The sequence below is a fragment of the Hippocampus comes genome, unplaced genomic scaffold, assembly GCF_001891065.2.
Source record: "Hippocampus comes isolate QL1 unplaced genomic scaffold, H_comes_QL1_v1.1 scaffold135, whole genome shotgun sequence".
NCBI classification, from domain to species: domain Eukaryota; kingdom Metazoa; phylum Chordata; class Actinopteri; order Syngnathiformes; family Syngnathidae; genus Hippocampus; species Hippocampus comes.
Genome location: NW_017805583.1, coordinates 1,401,466 through 1,426,832, shown reverse-complemented (window position 1 = coordinate 1,426,832; position 25,367 = coordinate 1,401,466). Strand labels below are relative to the sequence as shown.

Here is a 25,367-nt window from a genome sequence, read left to right as displayed (position 1 = left end):
ATTATGTTACCAGGGTAACCAGCGCAAAAAAACCATACGTTTCAAGCAATTTACAGTCTAATAATAACTAATAGCAATACACCAGCACTCTCCACTGAGAAAGTGTATACTTTCCCCGATGAGAATGGTGGTACGTTTGAGTCCGATTCCGATTTTTCAGACACTGTTTCCCATGATGACACATTTCTGCTTCGCTGTGCTCAGCTGCAGCCACATTGTGAAGGAATTGTGTTGTGGCACGCTGTATCTCAAAACATTACAGCCTCACAAGAACATGGGATCATGTGAACATAAACAAGAATGACTAATGAGATAACCAGCGGTGAACATCTAATACTGCAAATCTACCATCACGCTGCCCCCCCCCCCAATTGCCCAAACGCAACGAAATCCTTAAATTGGTGACATAAATAATAGCTAGTTATGGTCAGCAAGCTTCGGTAAATTCTGTCTTTTTTTTGCAGCATTGCTTTGGCCTGGCGAGGCAAGAGAGATAGTGACAAAGATGGGGAGAGGGGGAGGATCTGTTGATAATGTAATGACAATGACGCCCTGGGTTGAAAAAAAGGGGGGGCTGGTGCGTGGACATTACACCACACTAAAAGACACAGAGTCCGCTGCGCATTCTTTTGACGATATCAAGCGAAGGTGACACTTACCATTTCGGGGTGAAGTCGTGCTAAAATGGCGAAGGTGGACAGTCTGTCACACAGGCATTTGGTTCTGAGTGCATCGACGAGCACGGTTTTGCAGCCCCTAGCAGACCAGGATCCCAGCAGAGAGGAGCTACATCGACACGCACACATAAAAGGAAGCGATGCAGTCAAAATAGCGTTGGCAAAAGGCAAAGAATGCAGCGAGAACCCCACAGCGATAGACCCGCTACTTAATCCACTTTATCTTCGTTATTTGCAATCTAAGGCGCAGCAAGAGACGCGAATGCGGTGATGAGGAGGCTCTGGGGCGGCGCGCTGCAGGTTTCTGCGTGGACACATTTATTTGCAAAAAAGAAAACCCAAAACAAAAACAAAACAACAGTAGCAGTGTGGTTTTTGTATAAAAACATCATGGTTTTTGTAAAAAAAAAGAAAAGAAACAACAAGCAAACATTATTACAAATAACTACAACGGTATTATCCAAATCCAAACATAAAACGAGTGCAAACACTGCATCGTTAAATATAGGCTATTGTGTTTTTAAAATACAGTAACTGCCCTTTTGCAGTATTTAAACAATAGACTTTGTTTTTTGATTGAAGTCAAGGGTTATATTTTCATGTCAGCATCTTCACTTCAAGTAGCTTAAATCGATTTCAATTTACCCTTGCCAAGGACATGACATTTGCACACACTGTATAATTCAGTGCACCTTAATATATTCAGTTTAATATTTTTCCATATCAAACCAAGATTGTTTGTGATTGGTCTGTAAAGATCTTCCCAGAACATTTTGGCGAGACACTAAATGATTATGACATATTTCATGTATTCCAAATATTGTAATTGGGCAAAAAAAAACTTTAAAGCAATTTTGACTTGAAATCAGTTTGCTTTGCTATGAAGGATCAGAAGCTGTAAAATCACACTGAATTTCATTTTCATCTTCGTTTCACACGTCTTGCACATCTTCCAGAAAATCAAAGTTAAGAAGGGAAATACAGTAAGCCAGATGCTTGCATACCTGTCAACTTGTACGTTTTCCCCGTATTTTATACGTTTTTTTATCATTTCAAATCATGCACGGCGTATTACAACTTTTATACGAAAAAAAAAACAAAAACAATTGTGAACCATCTCACAAAGACCATTTTGGCTCAAATCCAGATCGTCTCACCTGCTGGCAGCCAACGACAATGCCGTCGTCGATGGCTACTATTGTCACGGCAAACCAGCAAAAGTAATCCTCAATCGTATATTTTTTTTCATCGCTGCGTACGGTCGGATTGATAAAGCATGATGTGCGCATGTGCGGTAAGCCGTTGTACGGGTTTTTGCTGCTTTGTAAGGGGAATCGTAATCATTTATAAGGGCAGGTATTAGCCGAGGTTGACAGGTATGTGCTTGTCTCTACAAAATCTCATCAAATTATGTTTTATTTGGCTGGGATAATATAGGCGCCAAATAGTTTCCAACTTTGTTATCCAGATGGACAAATTGTTCATATTTCAGATAAACATGCAGGAGTATTTATCCAGTCAAGATTAAAAAACAAGACAAAACACTGTGATTGTCTGGCAACTAGTTGAGTGTGTACATTTAACAACCATCCAAATTCAGCTGAGACGCTGCATCAATACCCCGAAATTGAAGCATTTTGCCCCTAAATTTCAAGACAGTGCAAGTACATTTTTCATCTACTCGCCTATGCGACCAGTGAATTTGCTGTTCAAAATAAATAAATAAATAAATAAATACATTATTCTTGAACATTTTCTTTATTGCTGAGAAACTGCTCCACACTTCACCCCAGTTGTTGGGGTTAATACACAAATGAGCTGATTTGCCAACCAAACGTCACTCCAAAACAAGAATGACCATTGTCATTGGCTACTGTTTGATTTGATGCTGAGCAAGCACTTTGTTGCTTGCAGGACAATTCCGCTTATCCATTCCTCTTAAATGAGTGATGATGTAACACAGAAGAAGTGTTTGTTGATTCTGGACGAGTGAAAAGTTGATACCAGGGATTGCAGCACTTGTAAAGCTTTAATTTCATCAAAGGAGTGGACTCCTTCCAATATGGAAAGCTGGATGACAGAAATGATATTCAGTATAGCGCAGAGTGGCGTAAAAACATTGACCGTGCAATATAACTTTACATTGTCTATATAAAACTATTGTTTACATTGTTTGATTGTTTTTCATGTGTGGGATATTATGTTCGCTACATGATATAAATCCCTCCATCCGTTTTCTGATCCGCTTATCCTCGCAAGGGTCACGGGGTGTGCTGGAGCCTATCCCAGCCGTCTTTGGGCACTAGGCGGGGGACACCCTGAATCGGTTGCCATCCAATCGCAAGGCATACAAAGACGAACAACCATCCGCGCTCGCACTCGCACCTCGGGACAATTTAGAGTGTTCAATCAGCCTGTCATGCATGTTTTTGGAATGTGGGAGGAAACTGGAGTACCCGGAGAAAACCCACGCAGGCATGGGGAGAACATGCAAACTCCACACAGGAAGACCGGAGCTGGAATCGAACCCAATACCTCTGCACTGTGAGGTTGATGCGCTAACCACTCAACCATCGGGCCGCCCTATGTGGTCAGATGTGTCTGTAAAATATGCACGTTTGTAAATAACAAGAGCCGGGGACACTGTAGAAAACTGCCGCTTGGAGGAGCAGTTTGAAACTCAACAAAAGCATAAAAAAAGACTTATGTTGCTAAATATTTCAGAAAACTGATTTATTATGTCTATATTTTTTTGGTAGCATTTTCCTTTCCCAGTCCGTCAACCACATGTGCCAAGTAAACTTTTCAATTTCTTTATCTGAGGAGAATCTGAACATAGCAACCGTAAGTATAGCTCAAGTTGGAATCTTTTTAATGCATTGAATAGATTGGCCTGAAAGCGAGTTAGCAAATAAATATTAAAACTTATCTTACCTTTCATTCTCATCCCAGGATATACATGTCTGGTTCGTGGTGCCCTATTGGAGGAAACAATTGTAAAATGAATATAAAAAGGCACTAGCTGCTCTATTTGCTTGCTCTTCTGAAACATTGATTTGACTCACGTTGTACAAGTGAGAGAATTCAACTGTAACGGGAGCAGAAAGGGAAGCAGGAGTGGGTTTAATGGTGACGGATACAATCTTGGAGTTGAGTATAGTGCCGTTTCTGCATTGAGAAAAGAGGAAGAAAGAGAAAAACAATGAATTTCACTGTGGCAATATTTAGCCTCAGCCCCCAAAAAGTTCTTCCACTTTGTCGCTGAACATACGCGGTGATACATCAGGGGTCACCAACGTGGTGCCCACCTGCACCAGGTAGCCGCCGAGAACCACATGAGTAACCCGCAGGTCTGTTTTAAAATAGCGCACATACTGGGACAAATAGATCTTTGGAATTTTGTCATTTGAAAATGTAAACGCTGGCAGAGTTTAATAGAAAAAAAGCATGCCATTGAGACATTTTCTGTATCTGTTTGCTGAGCATTGTGAAAAGTCATCGACATGATCAGTGTATTCACATGAATTGTCAAATATTAGCCTTTTTTCTAATATATAGAAATAACTGGTCCAGTTGAAGACGCAGTGTCTTGAAAATGCCTAATTGTCAGTCGGGAGGGAAACTAGCATCCTTCCAACAACAGGTCTCCCCTTCACCAAATTCTGGGCCCCCATGCAATAGCCTCTAACAGCTTTGTTCCCATTGCCATAAATGTTTCAAACAAATCACAGTAACACTGACATTTTTTTTTCTTTTGTACATCTCAAGCATCAGTATTCCTGCATTAGTCCATAAATAGGATTGTCACTTTTCCATAATTTTGCACACTTCTGTTGTATATTGTACATATCATCAACTTTTCTATACTTTATGGAGACGTTGTATGCTAAATGTATATTTCTGTTATATATCGTGTTTATTGCTATAAGAGTGACATCAACTATCGCCGACAAATGACTCATTTTGAATTTGAATCAGGATGATGTGATTCACCCATCCTGATTCATATGCACACAGGTTGGCAAGGTATGGCTGGTCAATTGGGTCGTCTCTCAACTTTGGGTAGGTTGTGGGTTTGATCCCTGGCTCCCTTGAAGTATTCTTGAAGAAGACAGTAAATGCCCCGTTGTGAATGAAATCTGTCAAATCATGACTACACACTCCATCAGTCAGTTTGTGAATGAGGTGAGATTAAAAGAGATTCAGCTCTTTCAACCTGAAATGTAGAAAGAGCTATCTATACAAGTGAAATCCATTTACATGAATGCTGTGAATATTGGATTTTCTCAAATGTCAAAAACTTGTTTCACATTGTCATGACGAACTGCACAGGTAGAATTTTGATGAAAAAATGACAATATATCTATTCCATTTTGTTGTTGAAGCAGAGTTATTTTCAGCCTCCTTAAAAACCAAAGGTGCACTTAAAATAACAGCAGTTTATTGTGATGTCTTCCCAAAATGTAAATTGTTGAATAGTTATAAAAGTGAAATGAAAAGTGAAAAACTGCAGTAAAACTCCAAAATAATAACGACAAAATGTGCATACATGCACTGAATGGAGTTCCACGGCAACATCCAACTACGTCCCAACGCACATGAGCAAAACCATTGATTTTGTAGTCTCACATACATACTCTATATTTACAGTAAATCATATTACAAGTGCTAATAAGATGTTTACTTGAGAAAATTGTATGTAATGACAAACAAAAGAGATCTATTTGTCAAGGAAATTTGAATGTAAAATCTCAAAATGCTGCATAGATGCCAATTTGCAGTCACAATATCCATCCATTTATGCATTTTCTAACCCACCTATCTTCATGAGGGTAGCGGGCGTGCTGGAGCCCATACCAGCCGTCTTCGGGCAGTAGGCGGGGGACACCCTGAACCGGTTGCCATCCAATCGCAGGGCACACAAAGACGAACAACCATCCGCACTCACACTCTTACCTAGGGACAATTTAGAGTGTCCCATTAACCTGGCATGCATGTTTTTGGAATGTGGGAGGAAACCAAAGTACCTGGCGAAAACCCACGCAGGCACGGGGAGAACATGCAAATTCCACACAGGAAGGCTGGAGCCGGAATCGAACCCTTGACCTCTGCACTGTGAGGTGGACATGCTAGCCAGTCGACATAATTTCGTGATCATAACCAATATAAAACGGACAATTGCGTCTGCTGAATCTTCACAAATTATGAGGGGATGATTCCCGTCAGAAAGAACGGAATCTCGTGGACTTTGAATGTCTGTAACAAATTCAATGGCACCTTTGATAATGAATTAAATAAATAAATAAATCTAACGAATCATGTGAAAACCATGAGGTCAGAAAATAAACACTTTTGGAACGTTACACTTTTGCTAGTCCAATGATGCTTCACATCCCATTGAGCGTGCTAACCATTTGCACCAAAGCCTAATTGAAACATAAAAACACCGCATGCTCCATCACGTCTTACGGTTACAGATTGTGTGAAAATGACCTCAATGATGGTGAGAGGTTTTAGATTTTGCCCCTCTCGTGTCGCTAAATTGAGGAACAAAATATGACCAACTGTACTCAGTATAATACTGTGCAGTTAAACACTTCAAACAACAAAAACAATTGCTCAACTTATTGTTTAGCGTAAAAGACAGAACATAATACAGCTGGTCCAGTATAGTTGTCGATATGCATGTGTACTTAGCTGCTGAGTTTATGTTTCAGGTAAAGCAATCCAATTTCTCAATTCTTTTGTGTCTTGCACGAGAAGCTTAGCAGATTTGTTTTGCAATAGCTTCATATCATTTTATGCCATTTTATTTTATACCCTCTTCCCCTATTTGTGATTCTTGTTTTTCACAGAATCCATCAATCATGAGGAAAGAGACAATCACAAGGAAATGAATCGCTAATGGGGGTGGCATGCCGAATGCTTCCAGACAGCCAAACACGTTCAAATCTTGCTCCTCTTTTTGATTCCTCACAGCGTCAGTGTATGCTTTAACCATAATCACCCTTTCACCAGTCCAAAACACAATCTGTCACGATAATCTTTCATGTCATCTAGTCTCTTGCCTCAAACTCATCTCATTTAGCTGGAGGGGCAAATCAAATGCAAAAATGAAAGAAGATAAGAATGAAATGAAATGGCAGGGTGAAGAGGAGATTTGGAAGATGAAAGCAGTTCCAAGACTCGGAACAAACATGGGAGAATTGATGAGATTCAAGGTTTAATTTGCCCAATTCTGTATGTTTCGACGAGATCATAAAACGTTCTACAACTACAAAGTGGAGATTTCTTACCGGAAGTACTTGGACATATTGTATGCAAATGCTGTGACTTAAACCATAGGCAGACGGAGATGGGGCTGTCACCCTGGGCACTTTTTTTACAAATCCAATTATTTATTGGATAGATACCGATGGAACTGCAGCATACATGGACAGGCATGGCGAATAGTAATTTCTGAACCCGCAACTGTCCAAATCACATAATCATTAAAAAAAAAAAAAACACCAGCTGTAATAGCTTCCATGCAGGGCAAGCATAGACCATTAAACAATAAAAATAAGGTCCATTAAAAGTGTGTCAATCTTCAAACAAGCAAAAAAAAAAAAAAAAAAAAAAAAGACAGCCATCAGATAATTTTTTTCCCCCACTTATATGGCACTTTTCTACCTTAGGTAATCTTGGTGCTTAACACATTTCCTCATTCACCCTACTGATTATGCAGCATCAGGAGCAACTGGGGGTTCAGGATATTGCTCAAAGACGCTTAGCCTGAGATGGTGCTCTGTGTTCTAGTTGACATCATTGTGTGTGGAAAAAATACAAAATGTGATCTACAACATTTTAAAGTAATGACTACGACATTTATTAGATACGTAGACTTTAATTCATTTGATTAAACAATGGCCTTACCTTTGCAAATTCAGAACGCTTCCCAAGTTTCTGTACAGAATGATACCTGTCACAAATGTCGAGGAGTCATCTGAATCTGAGAAACACAGAAAGATCAGGAGAGAGAAAAAAATGAAAATAAATCTGTCAGGGTCAGAATTTAGAATTTCAATATTGCCGTCATTGTTTGAACAACCTTTGCCTGAGGAAAAGGCAGCTCACCCATGCTGCTTCAATTCCTCCAGCTCTTTAGAATCGAGGTGGCCTACATGACTAGTCAACTATGAATGTTGCTTTCGATTGACTCCCTTGGACACATATTCACTTCATGTTCCCAAGATCACTTTAATTTGAGAATATTCTGATCGTTAAAACTAAAAGTTAGAATCATATAATTTGTTCATTTTCATTTTTTAATCCATTTTTTTGTCAAGCCATTGCACCCATTTTACATGAGAAAAATATCGCGGTAAACCACCCAACAAAAATATAAAAAGTATGCATATTGACACACTGTAATGATTGTTTCTCAATTTAGCCCGAAATCTACTTAAATAGCGTGAAATCTGGACTTGAAAGTTGAACACAAAGCTGATATTGTTGCAGGAAGTCGATACTTATTCTGATGTATGAACGGCAACGGGCGGATACACAAGTTGATTGTACGTTTTGCCAATCAAATGAATAGCATTTATTTGTTCTGCCTGGCACAGAAAGAACAAAAAATATATATAAATCATAATACAACAACAGTAATAGTAATTCATACTTTCTCTTTTAACCGAATTGCACAGGAGTGAACACGTCCCGAACCGAAAACTGTGGGCGCAAAACTGATACGTTTTGAAATGTGGATTTTGTGAACTGTTCCACTCCTGATTAGATATACAGACAGACAGCAGGGAAGGATCAAATGTGGCACAGGTACAGAGAGGCCTCAGGCAAGAAGAACACTTATTTCCCGCTGATGTGTCAAGGGTGAAAAACAACTCCCATCTGCTGAGCCATCTGAAAACATCCAGCTCCCCTCTTCTAGGACACTATATGATAGCTTCATAGTATGCCAGGCTGCAGGCAGAGAATGTAGCTCCCGGGCAACAGCTGAGCTTTCGTGGCCATCCGGGGTGAACCAAGTGAGTCGCGCGTGTACATGTGGAAATGAGTTGATATTTTATGTTTCCTATTCATCTAAATTTAGTCTGGCGTATCTGAAACGTATAAGCCAGATTGTCTGTGTCCCAAAAAAAAAAAAAAAACTTGCCTGAAGGTAACATAAATCAGTGATTCAAATGATTTCTTCAGAATGAGGTTGGCTTGTTTGAACAGTGCACTGCAAGCTTAATTTTTACTTTGACTTTGTTGCTCTCTACAATGCACAATATTTCCATAAATTGGCGGTGTCTATTAGAATGTGAAAAATAGTCACACTGTAGGAACAGTCACTGATGATCAGCTTCATTTAGGAACTGGCATCGTTGAACTTCGTGACAGGCTATGACTCAGACAGATCTTGGCTTTTACACTCACTTCGTTTCTCATTTGTATTTATTTATTTATTTTTGTCGGCTGTATTATATTCACATTTATCAAAACCAATTGATGTGGAAAGTAATACCTCCCGATTTCAAATATGTGGACTGCATAATCAGGGGAGAGAACACAGGGGATCTTCTTGATACAAAAATCCCAGAGTCATACAACATGACATGCCTCTCCCACCTTGCCCAATTAGGGCACCAAAATTATGTTATTACCAGCAGACAAGTCACTGACAACGCCAAACAGGTCTGAGATGAAAAAAAAAAAACAACAAAAAAATGAATGGCCAGAAGGAGCGCCCTCAGATCATACAGACTGGTAGAAATTTCAAGACAGCTGCCTTTCAGGGTGATTACACCAATATCAGCGACGGCTGAAGCAGTTGCCAAATGTACGGAGGTTTTATCCATCATTGATTGCCGAATCTGTTAGCAACATGGCACAGAGGATGCCACTGTCAGCAGCAATATGCGTCTATGTAGATGAATACCCTTCACCACCTTCATACCAGCCAGCTCTAACCATCAATCTGAGCAACCACAAAGAGGATTTAAACAGGGCCAAGCCCAGAAAACAGAGGGCCCAGACAACATCGTGGGACGAGTGTTAAAAGTTTGTGCTGACGACGTGGCAGATGTCCTGACTGACATTTTCAGCACCTCACTCAGTCCAGTCACCGTCCCCAGATGCTCGCAACCATAATCCCAATAAGCAGTTGTGTCCCGTCTGAACAACTACCGAATGTGACTTTCGTCACGTTTCCATATCAGTCACAATGAGCATTGCAGTATAAAAGCAAATAGTAAAGCTTCCTGGAAATAACAAAATAAATTGACCGGTTTTTAGCCCCAAAATTAAGTTTACTATCAGTGGTTAAAGTGCAAGTCAAGTCAAAAAGTGTTCTTTATAGCTACCACAATATCCCACACATGAAAAAAAGAAAAAAAAAACAGTTTAGTAGTTTTATACAGACAATGGAAGGTTATATTGTACGTAGATGTTTTCCAGACTCTGTTCATCTACCATTACTAAAATAGAGCGCAGATCAGAGACGAAGGGAGATTTTACGCATACACAAGAACTTGGTGGAGTTACATCACAGCACCACTAGCCACCTGGCATACAGACACAGTAGAATTACACACACTGTCTGTGTGTGTAATTATATACTGTCTTAAATTAAATTAATACTGTCTGCAAACAAGAGTATGCAGACAGTATTTTCTTGTATTAACGTGAAATCAACAGTGGAGACGATATACCACTTTTGCATCTTCTGTTTGGATCAGCATAAAACAAACATATCTTAAATTAGGGGTCTCCAAACTACAGCCATACATTATTAGTATGTTGACTTTACGAACTGATGTAATTGGGCCAACGAAGCCGAGTGTTTGTCATGTCTCCATTTATTATCGTGTTACATGGTTTTTGGATGGGAAAAAAAAAGCCAAAAACTCACCTCTGAAAATGTGCAAGGGACATGCCCCCTGTGTCCTTCTGTGAAACCTAAGCTTATGGATATTGACACTGATACAGCTATTTTTTTCCCCCCTGCTATGCTTTTGTTTCATCATAGCTTCCACAATGGTACTGAACTATTTTGTATATCTTCTTTCTTTCTTTCTTTCTCTTTCTGTCTTTCTTTCTTTCCCATGTGGAGGTGCTCCTGCTCGCCAATCATGGAAGCATTACAGTTGCAATAATTATTTTAGAGGAACCGTGCCTCAAGTGGCAATCAATCAATCAATCAATCAATCAATCAATCAATCAATCAATCAATCAATCAATCAATCAATCAATCACCCTACACATACTGTAGCTGGTGTAATGTGTGCAGCACTCAACCTGGCTTGGCTGTTAGCAGGATGTGTTTTGGGATGATGACTCTGTCCTCTGAGTTGCGAGCCCAATCCACCATGCCTCTCCAACCCTTCATCGGGAAGCTGATATCTGCATTACTCAGCACAGGACGCTTGTGGATGCTTAAAACTAGAGCAAAAATGACAACGTTATTAACATATTACCTAAGAATATCTTAGCAATGGCAATGCACATAAGTATTTGTCAAGGCTTACCTATGTTGTCAGTCACTTCATACATGTCCTGAAAGTCTTTCATTCTCAGACCGACGACATCCACAAAGTCCTCAAACAGGCGGAACAGCTCTTTGATGTTTGGACCCAGCTGTGAGAGACAATGAAAAATACAACAAAAGACATATTTTATTCAAAACAAGTATGCTCTCTGAATGGCAATCTAACTTATACCTTAGTATGGACTTTTTTTTTTTTTTTGCACACCATACAGACAGCTAGAGCTGGGCGATATTACGATACAGTATATACCGTATATCTGAAGACGATCCATCCTGTGACTTTTGTACGATCACATCTATTGTCATTTGTCATCTGCAACAAACTGCATGTAATTAGAATGCCAAAGCTTCATTTGATGGGCAAACTCTTTCAATCTTATGCCACACAGCTGCCACTAGGTGGAACTGAAAAACAATATTGGGAAGTGAATCATATCCATTGTCGCCCTACATATCAGTCACAATGACCGGTGGTGCAAAATTAAATTTCACAGTCAATGACAATTATTAAAAAACAATTTGAGTGAATGCAAAAAATGAATATTACTACTCGAATCATAAGTAGAAACAGAATCACCTTTACTGGCCAAGTATGTAAAACCCACAAGGAATTTGTTTGTGGTAGTATCGGCTTCACTTGTATTGCAATAAGAAGCAACTACGATAAACAAAGACATGGCATATAAGTATCGAGAAACTTTCCGTAATGTAAGGGGACCATTGTGCAGTGGTACCACCCAATGACAGCTGTGCGACAGTGTACAGAGTCATCGAGCAGAGATAACGTGATCAGTGGTGCGATCCAGTACGATGACGGCTGTTCAGTTGGTGCAGATAATCGTTTTTCACCATTTTTAAGTGACCAGTAGCAGTAATTGTAGTACAGTTTCAGGTGTGGAATTACACAGAAAGTCCTTGAGCACTTTAAAGTGTCTAGTGCTGTGGAATATTGATCAACGACAACTGCTCAAGTATGAAGAGAGCTGGAGCTACAATGATTGGTGCGATATACTGTTCCACTGGGGTGTGCAAAAATGCAAAGACCCACGATAGATTTGGGTTACGGTTTAGGGAGTTAATGGCGAGAGGGAAGACGCTGTTTAACCTACCAAGAAGAAACCTGGAATTATTAATAACTATTTCCAAAAAAATAGTTCCTCAAGGCATGCTGGGTACACCTTCAAATTGCACAAGCATAGCAGTTTGCTTCATAAAAACACAAAGGATAACAAAACTCAGATTCACAGATGTTTACATTTTTCCAATAATTGAACGGTGGAGACCACCCCAAAAAGCGTGTCATCTGCAGCCGAGTAGTCGGTTGGTCGAAGCAGGATGCCAAAGCAACTAGCTATAGCAAGTCTAGCAACAAGCTTCGGGTGGCTTCTAATGCTTGCTAAAAATGTAGCGGTTTCGCTCCTAAGTCAGTAATCACGGCCAGCATTGCTGGCAATAAGATACACTCCTTTCAATCATTGTTCATATTTGTTCAGGGATTACTCTGAGTAATTAACAGAGGAAAAGATGGAGAAACCATGCCAATTGCTAAGCTAACCCAATCTTATCATGACAGACCAGAATAATGTGATTGGGTGACGAAGTACACTTCACAGGGGTCTCGTTCGCTAAAGTGAAGCGTATCCAACTTTGGACAGCAAAATAGAAGGCAAATTAATAAGTGGAGAGAAAATTCAACAAAATAATGATCGTCACATGTTTGTCAGTGTTTGTGAGTGGCCTAAAACATGGGGTGGCAAGCTTTTTGACTTGCGGACAACAATGGGTTGTAAAATTGTAAAAAGAAGCGCCAAGCCAGAAACATTTGGATAGAGTGTTTGGGCCAGATATACAAAAAGCATTATGTGTAGTCTGGAAACCACAGAGCACAGTAAGCACACGCAAATCAAAGTACAACACGATTTATTGTGCACTGAGGACTGCACCTTTCAGATGTACAAAATAGCTCTCAGCTCGGTAGTATGTTTGTGTCAATCAACATGGAAGATGCGGCGTTTCCACACTATCTGGCAAAATACCGTGAGGAGAAAATGTAAATAGATAAAAACAGCACACATAAAGTGATCTATTCAACCTGAAGACTGCATCTGTTTTAAAGAAGCTTCAAGTGAAGGCGAAAAGTTAAAGAAAACATTTATTGAAAGCTGTTTAATGATATCACTTTCAACATTCAAAACATATTGTTGCGACAATCTCAAATATTTATGTGATGATATATATATATATGCACTGTATGCAATTACAAAAAGGTGCAAATATATAAAAATGACCTTTACCAGTTGAGCTTCTTCCCATCGCATTCGGTTTTCTTCCATTAGTAGATTACTAAGTGACTGGACAAAGTTCTAGAACAGAAAAAATTATATTTCATCATAAAATATTTGACAAATCAGAAAGTTTACGATGTACTATTACACAATTTAAAGTTCCAATGTATAAATAAAAAAAATCTTGTGACAATTTAATTATGACCATTTTTGACACAAGCCCATATTGATATTACGTTAAAAAATTAATACATATACTAAAACAGAGAGGTGGGCATTCCATCAGTACTGACAGAGGGTCAGTACTGATGGCCATTTTGCTGACGAATGACCAGAAACTAAACTAAAAAAATAAAAAATGGACGGAAAGCACCGATGGAAGCGGGTTTTCGTTAATTCGTTTTTGTCTGGAAGGTCTGTCAGTCAGTCACTAGCGGTCACCCGTTTTGCTGACTGATGGAAAAACGCTCCTGCCTCATGTGTGTTAGTTCGCGGGACTGAATACAGCCGCTTTGACTACATATGGAAACGCTTTGTGCTCCCAGTGCAGTAGGTGACGGTATGCATCAAAGAGCTGTAATCCACCAATGAAGTAAGAAAAGGAGAAGGATTTGAAGGATTTATATAATTCAAACATATGCAGGCAGTGCTAGAAGTATGCACAGGACAAAAGAGGAGGAAGATAGAGAAACAGAGAGAGAGAGAGAGAGAGAGAGAGAGAAAGACAGAGAGAATAGGGCATGTATTAGAATCATGTGTTGAATATAGTCAGGCAAGACAACAACTAATTAATGAGCTAAGTCAGAAAGTAGTTTTGAATACTAGAGAGATTTTACAGAGAAGTTCTGAATTAAGGTTTAAATTAATATACTGTATATTTTTTTGAAAGAGTAGGATAAAATAGGAGGTTGTGAACTAGTATTATGCAGACCCACACTCCATTTCAGAAAATGGCTGTAACACGTGAAAAGTTGTTTGCCGACCGCCAAAAGACAGAAGAAGAAGCAGATATCGAATAAAAGCATTGATAGTCATGGCAACTTGGTTTCGGTTTCCCCAAGGATTTATGAGGCACATCAATCCACCACAATTGTTCCTTTGGCGAATCAATCCGCCACAATTGTTCCTTTGGTTACAATGTGACACAGGTTTCTGGTTATTACCCTCATGTCTGCACTGCTGGGACTGTAGTATGCCCTCCTGAAGATCTCAGTCATGTTCTTCAGCACATCCAAAATGGCCTGCAAATCACCACTGTAGCTGGTGCCATCACTGGAAGTCACCCTCAGTTTAGTCATCACTTCAGAGAGTCCATCACCCACAAGGCCTCGCTGTGCTTTGGATAAATGTTCTCGAGTCTGACAAAAAGAGTTTGACCGCAACATTTTTTGTTAATTATAACAACATAGCATGAGGTGTAATTATAACTTAGAGAGGTCCGCATGATGGTTGATTAAATTGAAATTTGTCAAACGACATCTACACCTGATTTTGAATTTCTAAATCTGAACTGGAATCGTTCAATAGAATGCCTCTTTCCTTTTTTTTTTTTTTTTAAATTAGATGTTGAAGAAACCAACGTCTCTAAAATATTCAGTGTAAAAAAAAAAAAAAAAAAAAGTAAATTCCAGTTTGACGTCAGATGGCACAAAATACGACAAGAGGTCAACATCCAGGTAAGCCTGGAAACAAACAGGGAGAAGCATTTGTCCTCGATATAATATGGCTGATGGATGATTTGATACATCAAGGTCATGGTCTGTATTGATTGTGGTGGCTAACAAGCTAACAATCTACATTGATGCTAATTACCTCACTTCCGGTAAACACAACTGATCGTGTGTGTGTGTGTGTGTGTGTGTGTGTGTGTGTGTGTGTGTGTGTGTGTGTCTGTGTATGTGTGTGTGTGTGTGTGTGTGTGTGTGTGTGTGTGTGTGTGTGTGTGTGTGTGTGTGTGTGTGTCTTAGATCCACAAACAAATATTGAGTCATGTTTTTATTCTTTGATTTTCGATCACCAATAGTGGAAATGGAAAGAACTGGAAAGAAATGAAAAGAACAAATGATACATGGATTCTCTCAATTCATCAAACATCTAGCTATTTGTGATCCATTGTTCATGTGACAGCCAGTAGAAGGATACGTAGCCTCTTTACTGACCTCTTGGCTCCCATATTATATGTAATGAGTCCATAGTCATATGTATATGGATGTTTTATTAAGTGGGTTGGTCCATTGCAACTCCTCGACATCAAATATACATAGACCCTGCCTTGAGCGGGTTGGCCTGTTGCTGGGATCGGTAACGTTGGGAGGCTTATAGAATGCGTCAAATCTTCCTCTTAACTAATTCATGTCATTGAAGTGAATTTAATCAAGTGCCTTCTTCAAAGTGAACCGGGTTAACACCTCTCATTCATCTGTTCACACGCAGAGGAATACATTTGGGAAATTAGTGCATTATTAAAGGTTGTAGCTGATATATCGCGAGATGTGTTCTTGCAATGTATTGACTTTGCATTGATTACAATGAATTAGCTTAGAATACGTTGAGCCTACTTATTTTGCCGCAAGAATAAATATATTTCATTATTGCATTTTTTTCAATATCATGCAGTCTGTAGTCTGCAGTGGTAAAGTCAATCACACTTTATAATAGCTAAATAATAGCCCAGAATATATGTAGGTGCTGGCTCCCAGGTGTCGGAGATCAGATGCCAGCATTGTTGCTGTAGGATCTCAGTCATTGACATGTAAGGCAAGAACAGCATGTAAAACACAAAAACAAGACTCAGCACCAGATTACGGGAAGAAGTTGGCATGTGTTTGACTAAAATTTGATGGCTCAATTTTCAATTGTTTGCTCTACATACCACCCCCGCCTCACTGTGTATGCATTCGGCGGCCATCTTGGAGATGGTAACATCAACAGTCAATCACTCAATCCACAAAACACCAAACAAGAGTCAAAGGAGCAGTTTGGTATTGGCAGAGAAAATTAGGCAATTTTTTGTAAAAGGATGTACTAACTTGTGTTAGTCTAGCCACAAGTAGGTTATGAATCTGGTTTCCGTTAGCAAGATACAGGCCTCATACAAGTATGACACGAAGCGAGACCCCATTACAATTGCGTCTACTCAATAAGGTAGGAAGGCTGTAGGTATAACACAGGTTCTGTATGTGTGTGCGTGTGCATGTGTGTGTGTGTGTGTGTGCGTGTGTGTGTGTGTGTGTGCGTGTGTGTGTGTGTGTGTGCGTGTGTGTGTGTGTGTGTGCGTGTGTGTGTGTGTGTGTGTGTGTGTGCGTTGACGAAAGCCTTGGATGCTTTTAAGAAGTTGGTACTCAGCAAACAGCCGGAAATCAATGAAACACAGGTAGAACACGAAACCTCACATAGTGTCACTCTTATTAGCCTTGCCATGACACCATTATAAAAATGTCCACTCAACAAAAAAAAATTAAAAAAGAAGAAAGGACTTTCCAAATTGGTAGTCCCATGCATATACTGAGGGTCACCTTGTGTATGAAAGCAAGGCTTGAAATAAGCAGTTTTGCATCACAGTTTGCGAGACAAAATAAACATGCATTTATGTGGTGAAACGCAGAGCTGCCAAATGTGAGGGAAACCACTGAGTGAATGCTAACATTAAGCCCGTAATGCATCGAGATTGTTCCAAGTATAAAAAAAAAAAAAAAAAGACAGAAAATGACAAGAGAATCTTTTATGGTATCTGATAAGTATGCAGAAAAGTAAGGGACAAATGGTTTGATTAAATATGATCCCAAATAACACTCGTTGGTCTCATTTGTTATGAAAGGGAACGACGATTCATGTTTGATGTCAAGTACAATCGAAATGTGTGAGTCATATGACTTAATCTCAGCACAGTGTGTTCTACTTGGACACCATTTTTTAGGCACAGCCAAAGTAGCCTGAGAATCTCATTGCCGCTATTTGCACATAATGGAAAATGTAATTGCATCAGCTTCTTAAAAATATGAAACTCACCAAAGTTTGTATGCTGCGATAATCATTGGAAATGCACTTCATATAGGTTGGATTCTCCCAGTATGCCATACCCTCCTCATCAAGGATGCAGCGACGCAAAATCAAACCTGTAATGAGACAGATGTAACTATTGTTGCATATTGCCTGTGCGTATTTTACGTTCCAATGTTTTTTTGGACAGTAGGATATGTGTCTCGATGGCCGACGCTAACCCATTGCATTGGGAGGACATCGTACTGCTGCTGTATCTCCAGCAGGAGTCATCTTCCAAACAACGTTTGAATAGTTGTCCTCAGCACATATTTCATGAGGCTCTAATGACACCAAAATATGAATTAATTTGTTGAACATCACAAAAATCTGATAAACTACCAGTCAAAGGTGAGGACACTGTCATAATGATTGTTTAACTGTGTCAAAACATTTACCTGACTGCAAGTCAGTACAGGGTAAAATATACATGTTTATATTTCTCACATCCAACAGAAAAAGAATCACACAGAATGTTGGATTTTATTTACCCGGGCATCTTTTTTCATTACAGTGTCGGACCTCTTCTCGTTCTCCAGGGCAAGATTGTCCCCCAAAAAAGGGCCCATAACAAATTCTGTTTCTCTGCTGTCTACCACCGCCACAAGTCTTGGAACACCCTGACCATAAAGACCATGGCTGCCACCTCCCATCCACTGAAAAGACATTTGCAATGTTAGCCCATTTGCAAAAAAAAAAAAAAATGGAATTGGTCGATACACAGGAGTCATGGGTACAATATAAGGGCATGCATAAAGTGTAAAAAGTCTCAATAAACATGTTCTCTCCCCTACCAGGGCATTCCCCAAGGAAGCAGTCAATGGTCTCCAACCACTCTCCTCTACATTCAGAACCTCCGTATGAGGGGCCATTACACTCTCTTGTTCGTTGTGTGGTCCCATTAGAGCAGGAAGATGAGCAGGAACTCCAACTTGACCACTCATTCCATTCGCCATCCACTGAGAATAGTCAGGGAAGAAAATTTGCAAAGCACAAAAAGACTCAAGAGTTATGTGTATCATTACGTTTTGGCAGCACAGTGGTACATCATTTGTTCATAGCCATTTTTGTGTTTGATGTCTTGATGCTGTTGGAAGAGCCATTCCTTGTGGCGTAGACCCATCTTTCTGACACTGGGCAACAAACTTCACTCCAGAATGCTTTGATAGTTTTGTGATTTCATTATACCCTACACAGATTCAAGCAGTGGGATGATGGTGTCCCCATAACTGTAATAAGCCAAACTCAAAAGGGTATGTTTGTAGCACATTTGACAATAAAGTTGTATTCAATTCAATTCAAAAGCTGTACGCTGGAATTTCTAGCAACATGTCAGGTTCTGCTGGAGTAAACATCTTGGATCATGTTTACTCCATACTTCTTCCCCACCTTGGCCAGTCAGATCATCTCTCCCTCTTGCTCTCCCCAGCTTATACCCACCTCTGACACAATGCCAGGTCCACCACAAAAACAGTTAGAACCTGGCCGGACAATGCAATCGCCAAATTAAAGGACTGCATTGAACAGAAAGACTGGGCCATATTTGAAGAAGAGGAGCTGGACATTTTCACAGGATAGTACAAAACGATGTCAAGTTCCATTTTGGGAATGTGACTGGAAAAAAACATTCAGGTGTTCCCAAACCAGAAACCCTGGATGACCGGCCCAGTCAACACACTCCTCAGGGCCCACAACGCTGCCTTCAGGTGAGGTGACAGAGCTCCGTGCAGAGCTGCCAGAGCTCATCTCAGAAGGGGAATTAAAGCAGACAAGACGGGCCATAAAAGGAGCATTGAAATCCACCTGTCCAGCCACAATGCACGAGATGCGGGGCAGGATATATAAATCATCACGAATTACAAGGATAGTCATGTAGCGCTTTATCAACACTATAAGGTAGCAAGAGCACTATACAGAGATTCGCATCCCCCCTTTCACACAGATTCAGACACCAATGGGCGGGTGCTGGCTTGCAAGGCACTGTAAGAACCATGGTGAACAAATTCAAATCATTGTTGCAATTTTCAGTACCTTTGTGGATTTGGACACCAATGGGCGGGTGCTGGCTTGCAAGGCACTGGAAGAACCATGGTGAACAAATTCAAATCATTGTAGCAATTTCAGTACCTTTGTGTATTTTTTATGGTAATAAATTTTATTGATAATACATTTTAAACACACACACACACACACACACACACACACACAATGTAGATGTTACATTAAGTTTTACAGAAAACAGATGCATTGTGTGTCTCACCTGGACAGACAGCTATATTACAGAATTTAGTCTGTTTCTCTGGACCATCACAGGGATCTCCTCCAAACTGGGGAGGGGTGCAGGTTCGTGTTCGGGATCTATAACCTCTGCCACATGTTGACGAACATAAACTCCATGGTGACCATTCATCCCAAGCACCGGCCACTGCAAACAGAGAAGCTAGAGTATGATTTGCATGTAGCGACACCAATATTATTATTGTCAAATCCATTGACATTTTTTTCCATGATCATATATTTTGATCAAGCGTGTTGTTGTTGAAAGCCTTTTTCTGTAGCTTAAGGCCAAAAAATATTCACATTGAAGGCGAATAGTATCCTAAGTAGAAGATTGGGAATGCTACAAGGAGTGGGGAAGCATCAAGGAGAGGGCTTGGCAAGCGCAGAGGGTTGGGTCGACGGACTGGGAAAGGGAACTTACCTGGACAAACAGCAGGGTTGCAAGTTCTCTGCTCCTGCAGTGGCCCACTACACTGGGTACTGTACGAGGAGGAGACACAGAAACGAGTGCGACTCTGCCAGCCCTCCCCACATGTAGCAGAACACACACTCCATGCTGACCACTCCTCACCTGAGGTTGAGTCTATTGAGGAGGAAGGGCGGGTCAAGAATGGGGAAGAAGAAAAAGAGGAAGAGGAAAGGAGAGGGCCATAACTAATTTGCATGCAGGAACTAGCCTCTGGAGGATTTGTGTGATGACGGGTAGTCTCTTGGCATTTTAGATGCATGCACATTTGTCCTACGGGACAGATCAGGATGTTCAATTCCACAGATAATTTTAAATATGTTTTGAAAAATGTGTTGGAAGCGTTCAGACTTATAATAAAGACACTTCAACTTGCCCAACCAAATGATCCAATGGCCTAAGCAAACCTAAAAGGATGACCCCTTTAAAAACAATAAGCTGCAAAAAGTCTGTATCAGATACAAATGGGGATCAACCAATCATTTGCATTCAAATGTATACAGGGGAATATTCGAGTATTTGCTGGTGTGGCTGAGACAGTTTATACTCTCCATTTACTTTTTAGGGAAATTAGCTCCTCTGGCTTAGGATATGTCAGTTAACTTGTCAGAAGCTCTGGATACCCATACAGTGTTGCTCAGGGAGTGACAATCCAGATATTCACAGCTAAGAAGCAGGGACACACACACACACACACACCACACACACACACACGCACACACACACACACACACACAAACACAAACACACACACACACACACACACAAACACACACACTTGCATATGTGTGTAAATGTTCACCTTCAGTAGACAAGACGGACAGACACTAATGACAGATACAATTTACAAAAACTTGCATGCAAGGAGTCAGTAAAAAAAATACCCTGATGGCTTGCCTAAATAGTTTCTCTTTCTCCTTAGGCGAAGGCATAATGTACACACATGAACAGGCAATTATCACTTGCCTGATGCAACTGGCGCCTTCAACCACAAACATCCCGCTTTGTCTCACAGCAAAGTGATAATAGCGATATCAGAGAGAGAGGAACACAATCTCATTTGGACTATTTTACATTTATCATACTCACTAGTGTTCCTCTCGGGCAAACTCAACTCAGACTCCCATGTATACTCTGTGTTGCACAAAACACACAGAACCAGGTCTCACATATGCAGGCATGCAGGGGAGAGATTCAGAGGTGTACAAAGAGTGATGCAGTATTGGGCTGGGGTGGTGGGGAAGATGACTTGTTCGAGGATACCTCAAAAGTAGCCAACAAGCAGACTCACATGTCTCCAACAAGTAGTTGCAGAAATGTGTGCAAGTAGTTTGAGTTGTGTGTGTGTGTGTGTGTGTGTGTGTGTGTGTGTGTGTGTGTGTGTGTGTGTGTGTGTGTGTGTGTGTGTGTGTGTGGTAAACCAAAAGCTACTGCAAGGGACCTCTCCGTCTAACTCTCTTACCTGTCTGAGGGTTTTGCTGTCCACTGTGTTGCTTGTCTCCATCATCAAGCTGCTTACGACTGTCCACTGAACGAAGTGACTGACTTCGAGAAATGTGCAGGTCTTTACCTAAGAGAGTAGGCCATGGGTGAGAGTGGTAGCAAGAGTTAGAAATAAACTCATTAAGTTAGAAATAAAGGCAGCTTGATAGATATGTTTTGAAGTGCAACATTTTCTTGTCATTTAACTTTCATTCGAATAAACAGGAAAACCATATTTATGAAAAAGAGCATGGAAGTAAGCACTTTAAATGAATCATGAATCACAAATCGACATACAGTATACTCACATCACAAATTATACTGTATCCTTCAGGATTGGAGAATGACATGTACCACCGTTACATATTCACAATACAAAAAAAAAACAATGTCCTGTAACTGTGTGTGTGTGTGTGTGTATATATATATATATATATATATATATATATATATCGTCTATGCTTATATTGCTATATATGGTGAAATACAAATACAAAATCTCATATATGGGAATATATCACTTAATGTATTGCATATTTTCTTATATATTGCAAGGGGAAACACCAGTCAAGATCATTTGAGGTACTTCTTCGTTATTCCATCCATTTGGTGCACCAGCAAAACTAGCATCAAAACAGCCTCATACTTCAAGGCTGTTACGATTACCTTGGGTCCCAAATGACAAGCTATGGCCCGACCCAGAGCGAGTTACGTCGCAAGCTGGCTGACATACCCAAGTGTGACTGGCAGCTTGCGCAGTGATGAAGTAGCCAGCTAGTAACCGTGAGAACTAATGAGAATTGCACAACAGATTGGGCACTGGAATTTCATACGCACGTTGGGGTCATATGCTTCACTTGAAGTGGAACTCCCATGCCTGATTGGTTATGAGGGATTCACTGAGCACCCCGACTCCTGCTTGGAGGGAGTGGAATAAAAACTATCGCCGGTTGTGGCAGTCAATCTTGTATGTTTTTTTTTTTTCTTATTTAATATTTGGAACAATCACGACGTGTTACTGGCATAACACGTTAGTGTTCAATGATTTCCGTTAACATTGAAAAGCTCTGCAGGCTGCAACATCAACACCCATTTGCAGTATTGTGTTTCAATGACTAAGTTTCCATGCAGTCAAAAACTCAAATATCAGCAGTATTCAGGTTTTAAAAGGCCATGTAAACATTCGTTAAACATGCGCAACAACCCAAAATATGCTCCGGGTTCCCCCTTTTCTCATGCAAATATTCGATCATGTAAACAGGATCAGGTTACCTCCTTTTGAACGGTGCATTGATTTGTGTTCTGTGCATGCTCCGCGGCGTTTTCACATTATTTTCTGTCTCTGCATCGAAAATGACACAGTGTGTATACTCACAGGTATGTACATGTGCATAAGTCATAGGTGCATATGGGGCAAAGCTTGCCGGGAATACACACACACAGGTCAAAAAGCGGCACAAAAGCACATTTTGGAGCAAGGAGGAAATCGACTGCTTTATTCCTGTGGTGAGTGACATGAAATGTTTTGTTGAAGGTAGGAAATAACAAGCAGAAATTTGCGTCACGATGCCTGTGCGTCGCTGTTGAAATCGGGTTATTCAAATCCGGGAGTAACTCTGTCTGTTCCTTCATGTAAACAGTTTATTCCGAATGTTCCAGAAGTTCGAACGTTGGCCTTCACCCAAGTAGTCATGTAAACGTAATCTACGTTCTTCAGGTGCAAAACGCAAATTTTTACTTGTAAACTGCAATTTGTGAAATTGTTTATTTAGATCGTTGGTGTGTATGAGAGGGGTGAAAAAAATAATAATTGTGTTTTTAATTTATCTGATTGCACTGTGGCCCAATCATTTATTGTTGTTAAATGCAATGCCACAAGAGAGGCGATAGGTTTTTATTCTCTTTCAACTTGATTAGTGAGCCTGTTTATGGCGACCAATACTCATTTATGGACCAATAGACAAATTTATACTGCAGCATCACAAAGGAGTTAACACTCTAAAATCAATATAGATGGAAGGAAAAGCTTCCCCTTTAAAATGTGACAGATTAAACAACGTCACTTTTAAAGCTTGACTTGAAGACTGAGAATCTCTGTGTGGTGGAAACGTCTCAAACAGGGACAAAACTGCAATTTTATCTACACAAGTGCTACAAAAGGGTGCTTTACCGCTGTTGTGAGCATAAAGTCAAGTATTCTTGGGACACTCCAGGACATGTCTGTCACATTAACCTGAGCCGAGGAAGATCAAATGTGTACAAAAAAACAAATATTGCATGTAGGAGATGTACAGTTATCTCTGTAACCGGTCAGCATTGTACAGGTTCAAAAAACGTCGCAGCTCAAAGAGATGAAAGAAAACATGATCACCATCTAGTGCTTTGGAGTCTGGGTTTTCTTGGCCACTGATCAAATTACACTCAGCAAATGTAAACAGAGAGGAAATGAGAAAAGGGAGCACACTCTTGGCGCCGCTGTTATATTAACGTGTGCATCACGTAACTTAATTGATTAAAAAACAAACAAACAAACAAACAAAAAAAAACACGACATGAAATATTATTTTACTCAAATCCAATAAGGTATGACAAAGTGCCAAATGGCATAAATGGCACAGCAAGGAAGTAAAATAATACATTCTTATTACTTGATTTTGCAATTGAGATTGAAATCTTCCCCCAAATCCACGTCATTGTCTGAAGAAAAGAAACGTAAAAGTTTTCACTTTTAAAAAGAAGATAAGATGACAAACATAGCGCTACCTTCCCAAGTGTTTGGGGAACCAAAGAGTGCATGATCCAGAAGAACAACCTTCAGCTGCTCTTTTGAATTATGATGGTTATTTTTTGTGAACAAATATGCATTATGAAAAGAAGATTAACTGCAGTTTTGAATGAAGGACAGACGGTCACTCCAAGCATAGGCTTTAAGCAAAGCAAGAAAAATGAGGAGGTAACTCCATTTGGGAGATAAGATTCTTTTTTCTCTGTGGGATACGTTTTTATATATATATATATTTTTTTTTGGACGATGATGACAAGATGGACTTTTCTTCTTCCTCAATACTGGAAAGTAGCTTCGTATTGTCTTCCTTGAAAACTACATTTCTGTATGTCCTCAGTCATTCTGAAGGATTTTTCTGTATCCACGCATCCCGGGTCCCGGGCGCTGCAGAATTTCATCAATCCCCACCCACATGCCTATTGTCAAACGCCTGCATTCCTGTAAATCCCTCCTCTTAATAAATATAGAGGTGTATATTGTTCCTTCAGGGAGTGAGACCTATATATATATATATATATATATATATGTTGTTCAGTACAGCATAGCATTTTGTTTTGATTTTTTTCCTGTATTATTTAACTTCTTGGCATCCATCTTATGCTTCCATCGAGAGCAGTGGGATGAGTGGATGGTTTATCTCCTGCAACAGCTCAAATTCCACCAGCTTTCAAAATCAATATCTGCCACCAAACTAGTGCCCTCACTACTAACGCATACACACCTATTCACGTAAAATCACATGCACACACAGAAAAACATGGATGCAGGCATGCAGGCATATGCACGCTCACACACACACACACACACACACACACACACGCAC

General features: G+C 40.0%; 1 protein-coding gene across 6 annotated transcripts in view; it reads right to left on the bottom strand.

The window, feature by feature from the left end:
• Window positions 1-25,367, bottom strand: part of adgrb1a (adhesion G protein-coupled receptor B1a) — a 113,475-nt gene that overhangs the window by 48,089 nt on the left and 40,019 nt on the right. For 4 of the 6 annotated variants that reach the window (XM_019880070.1, XM_019880069.1, XM_019880071.1 and 1 more), the window contains exons 3-17: window positions 21,740-21,847; window positions 20,233-20,394; window positions 19,792-19,956; window positions 18,326-18,490; window positions 18,023-18,187; window positions 17,714-17,815; window positions 17,502-17,608; window positions 14,657-14,851; window positions 13,503-13,571; window positions 11,189-11,297; window positions 10,959-11,102; window positions 7,593-7,668; window positions 3,743-3,845; window positions 3,612-3,655; window positions 660-786 (exon numbers count right to left, since the gene is read on the bottom strand). In XM_019880070.1, the coding sequence (XP_019735629.1) occupies window positions 660-786; window positions 3,612-3,655; window positions 3,743-3,845; window positions 7,593-7,668; window positions 10,959-11,102; window positions 11,189-11,297; window positions 13,503-13,571; window positions 14,657-14,851; window positions 17,502-17,608; window positions 17,714-17,815; window positions 18,023-18,187; window positions 18,326-18,490; window positions 19,792-19,956; window positions 20,233-20,394; window positions 21,740-21,847 (1,841 nt within the window). The remainder of the gene's footprint in view (window positions 1-659; window positions 787-3,611; window positions 3,656-3,742; window positions 3,846-7,592; window positions 7,669-10,958; window positions 11,103-11,188; window positions 11,298-13,502; window positions 13,572-14,656; window positions 14,852-17,501; window positions 17,609-17,713; window positions 17,816-18,022; window positions 18,188-18,325; window positions 18,491-19,791; window positions 19,957-20,232; window positions 20,395-21,739; window positions 21,848-25,367) is intronic. The other 2 variants (XM_019880072.1, XM_019880075.1) reach the window with 2 other exon arrangements.